The sequence below is a fragment of the Poecilia formosa genome, unplaced genomic scaffold, assembly GCF_000485575.1.
Source record: "Poecilia formosa unplaced genomic scaffold, Poecilia_formosa-5.1.2 Scaffold365, whole genome shotgun sequence".
Taxonomy (NCBI): Eukaryota; Metazoa; Chordata; class Actinopteri; order Cyprinodontiformes; family Poeciliidae; genus Poecilia; species Poecilia formosa.
In genome coordinates this window covers 161192-172297 of record NW_006800304.1, presented here as the reverse complement: position 1 = coordinate 172297, position 11106 = coordinate 161192, and the positions used below count along the sequence as shown (strand labels likewise).

At 41.3% G+C, this 11106-nt stretch overlaps 1 protein-coding gene across 1 annotated transcript; it reads right to left on the bottom strand.

The window, feature by feature from the left end:
- Positions 1-647: 647 nt before the first annotated feature.
- Positions 648-10020, bottom strand: gdf5 (growth differentiation factor 5). The gene is made up of 2 exons (XM_007574940.2): positions 8886-10020; positions 648-2033 (listed from the first exon to the last, which is right to left on the bottom strand). Exons 1-2 carry the CDS (start codon positions 9559-9561, stop codon positions 1126-1128), a joined length of 1584 nt encoding a protein of 527 aa, XP_007575002.1. The 5' UTR covers positions 9562-10020; the 3' UTR covers positions 648-1125.
- Between the last annotated feature and the right edge of the window lie 1086 nt (positions 10021-11106).

Here is an 11106-nt window from a genome sequence, read left to right as displayed (position 1 = left end):
TGCAGATACGGATCTGAGGAGAGTCTTTCTGTTTTTGTTTTGGGCCGTCTCTCAGACACATCCTGACAACGTCAACAGTTTAAGTGAGTCTGTGTTTAAGAGCACAATCTCCATCAGTTTATCTTCCTGTGTTTAGTCTTTGCAGCCTTTGGTATGCAGTGTGAAAGCCCACTGGAGTGGGGAGAGCCATGTCTGTGGCACAGCAGTATGGAAGGCCCTTCATAAACTTGTCTAAAATTAACAATAATAATAATAATAACAACAACCAATCATAACAGTCACATTTTTATTATGTTAGTCATTCATTTATAAATGTCACACTTTCAAGCTCAATATTTAGTTCAAAACTACTGAGTTAGCTTGCTAACTATTTAGCTTGGAAACCAAATATTTAGTTTGAAGCAAGCTAATTATTTTGCTTTAGACTTCCTTAAAATTAAATATTTAGCTTTAAACCACCTTCAGACTAAGTATGGAGATAGCAAGTTAAATGTTTAGCTTGCTGACTAAATATTTAATTTGAAGTTAATATTTAGTTAAAACATAAATATTTAGCTTGCTAACTAAATATTTAGTTTGAAGTAAGCTAAATATTTAGTTTAACTAGCTTCAAAGTAAATATTTACTTTTAAGCTATTTTCTAACTAAATAGTTTGTAAGCTAAATATTTAACCTACTAATTAAATATTTAGTTTGAAATAAACTAAATATTCAGCTGTAGGCCAGATTAAAAGTAACTATTTAGTTCGGTTACTAACTAAATATGTAAATAGCAAACATAACTAAAGCTAAATATTTAGTTTGTACCTCAATATTTAGCTTAAAACTAAGTATTCAGTTAGCAAGCAAAACAATTTAGATCAAAACTAAATATTTAGCTTGCCAATTAAATATTTAGTTTAAAACTGTGATATTTATAAACGTGGGAATAATATGGTCAAAATATGACTGAAATCTTTTTTTCTCTAAATTATCAGAATTATTGCTGTTAATTTTTGACAGTGTAACTTAACAAACGGGCCCCATACAGCAGCGTGTCTGAAAAATCAGCTCTTTTGCTCCGTGATGGTTTGCTTTGTAGATTTCAGAGAAGTTGGAACAAACAGAGTCTGTTTTCTGTGGCTGCTACCTGCAGCCGCAGGACTCCACCACCATCTCCTCGTACTGCTTGTAGACAACGTTGTTGGCCGAGTCGATGTAGAGGATGCTGATGGAGCTGAGGCGCGTCGGGACGCAGCAGGTGGGCGGGGTCGTGTCCGGGTCCATGGAGTTGATCAGGGTCTGGATGATGGCGTGGTTGGTGGGCTCCAGGTGCGAGCGGATGGGGAAGTCACAGGCGCCGTCGCAGTGGTAGGCATCGTACTCCAGTGGCGCGATGATCCAGTCGTCCCAGCCCATGTCCTTGAAGTTGACGTGGAGTCGCCGGCGGTGGCAGCGTGGCCTGGACTTGGCCGCTTGGTGCTGCGGGAGGACCTGAGAGGGGGCCCGGAGGGGTTTCTTGGCGCCTCTTGGTGGAGGAGCTCGCCTCATCCGTCGCTGGTTGAACAGATACTCGTAGACGGTTTTGTTGTCGTGACCCGAACGTGCTTTGATCTCGTTGTAAAAGAGATCTCGCTTCTTGCTCTTCCCAAACGCCAGGAGGAATGCCTTCTCCTTGTTGGTCCTGCCGGGTCGAGCGAAGCCCAGAGTCCGCAGGTCCAGCGGACGGCCTCCTCGGTGTTCCAGGGCCTCCAGCTCTAAGCACAGCTGCTGGTTCTTGAATCCCTTGAAGACTTTATAAATGTCAAACACTTCCCACTTGTTGCTGAATCCGCCCAGGAGATCATCCACCGTCTTGGACTGGAGCAGAGCCGCTTTCTGCCGGCCTGAAGCGCAGTTGTACAGCTTCAACCAGGGCACCGAGCCTCCGTCAGCCGCCGCCACGGAGACCGGCTTCCTCAGGATGCGGAGCTCGGCCCCCAGGAGCCCGTCCCGCTCCAGAGAGCTGATGTTGAACTGGTACCTCTGACGTCGCAACATGGCCCCTCGATCATCTGCCAGAGACAAAACAGAGGTAAAAAGGTTAAACTGGCAGTTTCCCACACTGTAGATTTGTTTTAGTTTAATAAACAGCATCTGTTTGAAAAAACTCTTCCAGCTGGACATATGTCTAATTATTTCAATTTATTACGTGTTTCATACAACGGTTTCCACTTTGTGCATTAATTTGAAAACAGCTTTGCATGATGTTGCCCTAAACTTCTGAATTTCTAGCAACGTGTTGAACAATAACGTCAAAAAAGGATCATCAATATTTCTATCACCTGTAAATGAATAACAGAAAATCGAAAACTGATGTGAAGTTGACAGCCACTCTGTTGTTCAGCTTAACTGAAAACAAAGTTAAACTGAACAGTTCAGTTTAACAGAACTGTTGTTCAGTTAAGTTTAAACATTTGTGTAAACATTTGTTTACAAAATGTTTTTTTGTGTAAACAAATAAAGATTGTTTACAGTTATTTCAGCTTTGATGAGTGATATTTATAGTTTAATCAAGTTAATTGCATGGTCTCCAATTAATCACATTTTAATCACCACAATAAGCAATATTTTCAATTCAAAAACAATTTTTGTTGCTAAATTTTTGAATAAATAGATGTGGAACTTCTTTAGAAATGTGGACTGTGGACGCTATTAGCAACATGTTTAGCATCCAGATGCTATTTAAGGCTTGAATAGCTTTGCTAATAAGCTAACTCCTTTTTAGCACAACTTGAATGCAACAATAGTCTTTTACAGCATCTAATCAGATCAAAGCTTTACTTTAAACCCAGTTGGCCAAGAGAAGAAACATTGTCATCCAACGGAATTCCCTTGTGCGTCAGAGTTACTGGCGTACCAGAAACGTGTGATTATAAACGTTCCATTCATTACTTTTGTATGTAAGAAAAAAAAAGATTGTCTAAAGTTTTTTTTAACTCGTTGAAATCTATGTAATTAATTAATCGGCATTAACAGATTAAAGTCTTGTCCTAAAAGACGTCAAAATAGAAACATTTCTTTTAAGTCATGTATTTATGTACAACATTGACAGACCTTTGTAAAATACTGCAATATTGAAAGGAAGCAGCAGAAAATCTGTTTCTCAATGGTTACTTTGTCACATTTATGAGCTCAGATTTTCCACTTCTGTTGCATCTGCTTCACAAAACAAACAGCAGGACTATTTAGTCACTGCAAACAAATGTTTTTGTATCAACTCTGTTATTGCACCACAGGAAACTCAGAAGTGGCATAGAGGAATGAAAATGGTTCCTCACTGCATCAGATCATAAAACCTGAACAGTGCCTCATTGTGTCAGAGAGGAATACGGTTTAGGATCACATTTAATGTGCATGTCTTTAAAAACTAATTGGGAAAAGAACGTGAGGTTATTTATTCCTCTCAGATTTTATACTTCATGCTAGAAAAACCAGAGATAATTTCATTGAAAATCTCAAATGTTTCATCAATGGCCTTTTTTTTTTTACATATACACACAACCTATAACCAAGATGTTTGACCAACATGCGGGAAGTAATCAAAGCAACACCCCAAGTATGTTTTGATGATAGGAAAACATTATAAATCTAAAAAAGGTCAAATTTACGAATTTTCCCCCCTTTAAATAATGAATATTGCAAAATTACTGAATAATTTTTTTTAATTACTCTCAAAAGTGTGTTTCTGATCGTCAATAAAATATTTATTTAGCGTTTCCAAGTTGAGAAACATATATTCTAGACGAAGATCAGGGATCCTCAACTCTGTGCATAAAGGTTTGCACTACAAAAACACAAAATCTTTAGGATTTTTAAAATCTAGTTTCTAGTGCAAATATCTTAGTACACTTGAAATAAGTCAAAATCAACTTACAAGTATCTTTTCAGCAAGAAATATGAGCTTGAATTAAATAACTCCTTAATATTGATGGAAAAAATTCTAACTCCATTGGCAGATTATTTTACTTATAACATGGCAAAATGTCTTGTAATAAGTGAAATAATAATGTGCTTATTGATCAATAGTAAGGAAATACTTAAAACAGGCTGCTATATCTAGCTGAAAAATTACTTGTAAGTTAGCTTTGTCTTATTTCAAGTGTATTGAAATAATTGCACTAGAAATTGGACTAAAACGTCTTGTGTTTTTGCAGTGTGGTGTCCTGCAACTTGCAGATGTGTCCCTGTACCTGAAATGACTCAGTCACCTCCCCTGTGCTCAGTCCTGCTCCTGACGTGATTATGTGACTCAGATGTATTGAAGCAGAAAAACATCTAAAAGTTGCAGGACTCTGTCCCTCCAGGCCTGGAGTTCAGGACACCTGCTATAGATATTTTTTCCTTTTTGTGCCAGTAAAGGCTAATGAGTTAGTTTTCCACATAAAGTTGTAGAAACGTGGAGAGCACTATGAGAGGTTTTGTTTTCTTTCAATGGTAGAAACCAGCAAAGGTCATCCAAATGAAACCCAGCATAGAGATAATCGAAAACACACCCAAACACGCGTGTTTGTAATTGTAGTATTTTGAGGACCTTGGCTCATTTGAGACTTTCTGAGGACTGTCACACTAAACCGAAACCAAACCCCAAACCAAACCCTGAAACCAAGCCTGAGCCTTCAGACTGCAACAATGTGATGTCCTTTCTCTTCCAAAGATGTCCTGAAACTCATCACAGTCCTCAAAGGAACCTCTGGTTCCTCACACAGTTTATTTCTTCTCACGACACCCCTCCTCCCATCCAGCACCGCCAGAGCGGTAAAAAGTACATTAGAACCAGACAGGGAAACCACATCTGACCACAAACAGGCCTGCTATTACAGACCTGCAGCTATTCCCCACTGACAGCAGACCAGCATCTGCTACGGAGGAAACAAACCATCAACAGCAAACACACACACACACACACAGAAAGAGAAAGAAATGTTGGCACTTCTCTACAGACGGCCTGATTAAAGCTGAGAGGAATTTGATTTCACAAAGTCTCACATACTTTTAAAGCAAAAAGGTTGAAAATGTTTGCAAGCTGCGAAAATGTTTACAAGCTGCTGAGCTCTCAGGTGTGGTCTTTGTTATCACCTCAGACTTTACATCCTTTAATGTACGAAAGAAAATCCAAACTATTTCAGGCACCGAGCCCATATGGAAAAGGTTTTCATGGAGATAATTTGAGCTTTCTAAATAACGTTCTTGGCCTCAGATTTCACCTGTCACAGGCGAGCGGACGGTGGGTGGGCCGTTAGGCTGATCAGAGCTGCAGGGAACACAGAGAGAGCTGCTTATCGAAAACTTTTGTTTGAATAGCTAATGTAGTTAATGCTACGTAAAGAGGACTGATGGGTTTTCTAAATATTCATTTTTCTTCTGACAGTGGGTAGATTTAATGTGAATCCTGCTGCTTTCCGGGATGGCTCTGGTTTATTTTAATGACGTCTGCTGTGTCTCGTGATGAATTTAAATGAGGCAAGAAAAGAAAACTACAGCAAATTGTAATAAAATGTTGGGTGGTACTGGCTGCATAGCTTCCAATGCACCACAATGATGTTGCTTGTTGTTTTGTTTCCTTGTAATGTTATGCTTGTGCACATTTTGTATTTGGTGGTAAAAATGCGAGATAGTCTTATCTTATTAGCCGAGGTATTCTGGATGAGAAGGTGTTCAGTACCTCCCCAATTCTGTCTCCAGGCTGCAGCATCAAGCTTATTGCTGTGTGAGTTACAGTCAAAGTGGTTAAATCCAGGCAGGTAGAGGTTGGGAATCGGATTTATTTGGACTTACACAATTAATAGATGAGACCCTCAGAACGGTTTGCTCTGAAATGCTTTTACTGTGGCTCTTTAGGGATCCAAGAGAGCATTTCAAATTCACCCAGGGGGTAAAACAACAGCAATAAAACAGCAGAGAGAAAAACAAAGAAAGAAAATAAATGATAAAGATTTAAAACAGTAACACACAAAGGAGGAATGAAAAGTGAAATGAAGGAAGACTATAAAAAGGGAAGGGAAGCTGTAAGGTCATCAGCCTCTTCTGTAAATATGTGGTCGAGGTCGACGGCATCCTGCTGAGGACTCGCTGAACAAATACAGGCTAAATTACAAGTGCATTAAGTGCTGGAAACATAAACCTTCCAGCAGCAGCAGAAATATTAAACTTTGGTCATTTAAACATTGTTTCAAACAGTTTTACACGGTAAAAACAACACGACACCAAAGGGGGCCTGGAGGAGCGTTTATTTACCCTCCTGGAGACGGATATCACTGAGAGCCCACCAGATGTTGGAAATGCACAGCTGCATCTCACAGACGGGGAAAGTCTGCAGTACATCCACAACTGGATCAGAACACACACACACACACACACACACACACACACACACACACACACACCTACATCCATGTTCACAGGATTGCTCCATAGAAGCACTGGGAAGTCTAGTTTCAGACTCTGCAAACAGAGTTACATTAAATAATTAAATAGATTCTGAGGTTCTAACAAGAACCAACATTTGCAAAAGGAATCCAGAATCAGAGCTTATATTTTCTAAATGCCTCCTGGTGGTTCATAACTAACCACAACTTTATCCTAGTAATTGAGACAATAACCAGAAGAATTGTATCGCTACTCGTATTTTCTGCATTTGACTATTTTTTTAAACGTGATGCAAAAATCTGACAGAGTTGTAATCTGTCATTTTAACAGATTGCAATTCACACATCTGACTACTTGGTGGAAGTGCAAAGAGATCATCAATCAATAACAAAATTCCCACATGAACATCATCTCTGACCTGGACATTAATTTTAATGCTTCTCGCTGCCCAGAGCTCTGGACGCTTTGCGGCGCTGCAGCTGGGGGATTTCCTGCTGGTGAGCCGCGGCGCGCAGGAACACAAATGCCATCAATCACAGAGTTTTCCCAACTTCTGATCACTTAAATTGGTACCTGGTTATGATGTCACCAGGTGACTCTGAACTCAACCCTTAACAGATCAGATGCTTAGAACAGATTAATGTGCCAAAACATTCGTCAGCTGAACAGAAACAAAACTGAAGTTATCTTTGAACCTAAAGAGGAGCGATTCAGTTCTTCCAGCTGAAAACTAGAGATCAGGATGAACTCTGACCTGAACCTTCAGAGCCACATAAAGACAATTACAAAGTCTGCCTCCCATCAGCTGAAGAACATTTCCATGATTAAAAGATTAATGCCTCAGCATCAGAGAAACTCATCCATGCATTTATCTTTAATCAACCTATAATTGATTACTGCAGCAGCGTATTATGGTACAAAATACTTTGAACTGCCTTCTTACTGAAATGTTTTGTATAAATACATTTGACTTCGCTTGACTTTATGCTGTCAAGCTAATACCTGTGGCTCAGTTTCTTCATTGTCCCAATATTCCATCTGTTTATAGATATAGATAATCATTCTTTCCCTTCACACCTCAGGCCACGCCTCCAGGCCCCATCATGCACGTTGTTCACAGAAACACGTGTTGGTAAATGACCAGTTGAAATTATAATACAGTCTATCAGCACAAAAAGCCAGAACACACCTGGGTTTTATAACAGTGATCTCATAAAAAACTCTGGGTCACCTGATCATTGTTGCGGCTCATAGTTGTTCTGCTGCGCCCTGAAATCAGTGGCTGTGTTTTCGGCAGACATGCACTCAGATATTTGATATTTTGCTTCAACTCATCTGGTTTCTGGAGCCACACATGACATGTACACTTTTAAGGAGGAATTACACTAGCCCAGTTCTTCACTAAATAATTTTGAAACTGTAAATGGATAAAAACTGCTGGATGGAAATTGAAACATCGTCCATGTAGGAGGCAGTCTGCAGAAAGGTGGCGCTCTCTCTGGGAACGGTTTGTAAAAACAAAGTAGAGAATGTAAGGAGGGAAAAGACACTTTTCATGTCTCCATTCGTCATTCTGCCCTGCAGAGCAGGCTGCAGAAAATCATGAGAATCATTTTCTCTCTTCCTCTCACACACCCAGCACCGCCCCCCTCTGGTGACCTGCAGATTGCAGGTTGACCCCGCTCACTCCACAACCATGCCCCCTCTCTTCCTCTTCTTCTTCTTCCTCCTCTTCCTCCAGAGCTCTATCACTGTCTTGTGTTAGACCTGATCAGATGCATGGCTCTGAAGCTCCAGAGTATTCACTCCTCCAAACATGATTCAAACATCCATATAATGTTTTATTGGATTAAAACAAAACTACCAAATCCAGGAGTGCAAAACTTTTTAAAACAGGAGCCACAACTGTGAAGTTCAAAATAGTCATGGGCCACAAAAACTGCATCTGACTTGTTATGAAAAATGCAGAAACAATTCTATCGAAAAAGCAAACTAAAAGCAAAAAATTCTAATTAAATTATTACATTTTATAGATTAATATTTATACAGAAATTATCTGCAAATTATTTTAGATTCATTGTAGGCCACAGATTGTTGTTTAAAAAATTATCCCATAAATTAATTTAATCCTACCTTTCAGTAAAGCTTTTTGGATGTTTGTGGTGCTAAGTACTGAAAGCAAAAAATGTGTTTACTAAAAGATTGATAATTGGTGTTGCTTAAATTTTCTTTTTTTAAATATTATTTTGCATCTTTTTTTGATCAGTGAAATTCTCTTTAATTTGCATCACCAGCTTCAGTCTGGTGAAATAAATCTGTGCTATTTTTGAAACATTCCGAAGCTCCCAAATGGGCTCCGAGCCGCACTTTGGACATCCCTGACCTAATCACTTTAAGCACGTCTATATCCCGTTATTTCCTTCTTTATTAAGTGGTCACAGTTGTTTCACATTAACACAGTTGAAGCAGATCTTCTGTGGTTTCGGGGTAAAACTCACCGTGTCCTCTGTCCACGAAGCTGGTGATGGTGTTGGCCAGGCCGGCCTCATGCAGCGCGCTGCTGTTCAGGTCCCCGCTGCTCAGGGACCAGTACAGGGACAGCATGTAGTCGTGCGGGGTCACCAGCGGCTGCTTGTCGCCCAGTTTCTGCTTCCTGGCGGCGGTTCCGCGCTGCGCCGCCGGAGGAAAGCCGCCGCGCGCCGCCGCCGCCGCGGCGCTCGCCCTGGCGGCGACCTTTCCCGCAGGTTTCCTCGGTGAATCTCCAACTCCGACACCTCCTCCGGCATGTGCGGGGGCGTGCGGTTTGACGCGTGCATCCGCAGCGGGAGGCCAGGAGCTCGCAGCCTCTTTGCGCCCCAAGTCCAGCGCTCCGGTCGGCTGCTCCTGCTGTTCCAGCTGCTGATGATGGTGAGGATGAGGATGTTCCCGGTTCCCTCCCGCTGTCTGTTTGCCTCTCATCGGGGTCGTCTCGGCTGTAATCAGCGGGGGTCCTGCGTGGGGTTTCCAGCTCCCTGCAGCGGGGACCGGCTGCCTCCCAGCGGGGTGCGCGGATCCACGGTGGCTTCCTCCTGTGCGCTCTGCGGGTCCGGTCCGGCTGAGGGAGCCGCGGACAGGATGCAGATAGAAGAGAGTCCAGCAGCTGAGCAGCAGAGAGAGACGCGTCACAACGTTCATCCTAAAGCCCTGAAGCGCGCCGGCAGGCCGTCATGGTACAGAGCACAAAGTCACTTCAGGATCAGCGCAGCTGCTGGGCTGGAAGCGGAGCAGAGCGCAGAGATGTGGAGGCTTTCATCCTCAGGTCAGACTCTGCGCGCTGCAGGAAAAACTTCTTATCCGATCAGAAACAGAGAAAAAAACTCAAATAAACGCAAATCAAACCGATCCTATAAAACTCCTGCAGACTGTATTCTTCCCTCTGTCATGTTGAGGAAACAGAAGGAAGCAGAATGCAGTGGAAGTCCCGCCAGCGCCAGAAGAGCTGCTCTGCTGGATTTCTGGAAGAAACTTCTTTAAATCCCACTTTTTTTTCTTCCATGAGAGGCAAGAATGGCGTAATGCCGCTGCCTCCGTTTTTTCTCTTTTCCTCCAAAAGTTTGAACTCCGTCCAGTGAAAATATTTCACATACACACAACCTCTCTCTCTCTCTCTCTCTCACACACACACACACCAACAAGCCAACCTGCAGGTGCTCCAGAAATCCTGCAGCAAACCTGAGCGCAGGAATTGGGGACGGAATTCCAGAAAGCGGTTTTAATTACCCCGTGATGTCATGCTGTCCAGACTCATTTAACAGCAATATTTCACCCCAAATCTTCCTCCCTCTTTTCCACCGATGACTCACTGAGACTCCAACACGAAATGGCACAGAGTGACCCCCTCAACGCGCAAACACCAGAGGAGAGGAGAGTGCTTTATGGCGCTGAAGGCGAACTGTTTTAACTGCTCTAAAGTGATGTGAGCAACATCTCAGAGGCCCCGAAGGGCCCTTGAAGGGCCCCTGGTGCAGCTGCATGTTTTAGTTCTTAAAAGTTTCAAACAAATCATAAAACAACTTGAGCATAGACATAAAAATATTTGTTTCAGACAATATTAAGTCAAGATGTTCATGTTTTATCTATGAGTTGAGTTTTTAATCGAAAATTATATAAAATCAGCAACATTTTAAATTAAAAAACTCATTTAGCTGCTAAGTTATTAAACAAATAGATTTTAATTTGTTCTTCAACCATCAGATTTGTGCAAAGTTTAGCTTCCCGATGTTTCAGGAACCCCTAATCAGGAGCTTCTTTAGAAATGTGGATGCTGACATTAGCGTTAGCTGCTACATGTTTAGCATTGACATGCTTTGCTGATAGCCTAGCTCCTTTTAACACAGCGATGGTCTATTCTAGCGTCCAATCAGAGATGCAGCTTTGTCATCCATCACTGTTGTTAGCGGATGTCATTTGTGTGTCACATTTACAGCTGTACTAGAAACATGTGAGTACAAAGGTTCCGTATCATAACCGTTCTGTGTAAAAAATAAAAATAAGTAACTTATTAGTGGTGTTAAAATTTTTTACATGTTAAAATCTGTGTATTTAGTTAATCAAAATTAACATGTTAAAGTCCTAGTTCTGACTTATGAAATGTGTATAAAAATTATCTGCATTAGTCCAAAAATCTATTGATTGATACTAGGAAAACAAACTTCATCTCAAATATATGTATTCTGGATA

Bases quoted from the DNA above. Each gene is read 5' to 3' on its own strand.
- gdf5 (XM_007574940.2), bottom strand. From the start codon at position 9,561: ATGAACGTTGTGACGCGTCTCTCTCTGCTGCTCAGCTGCTGGACTCTC. The intron at 2,034-8,885 runs GTGAGTTTTACC...TGTCTCTGGCAG, and splicing joins CTTCGTGGACAGAGGACACG to ATGATCGAGGGGCCATGTTG.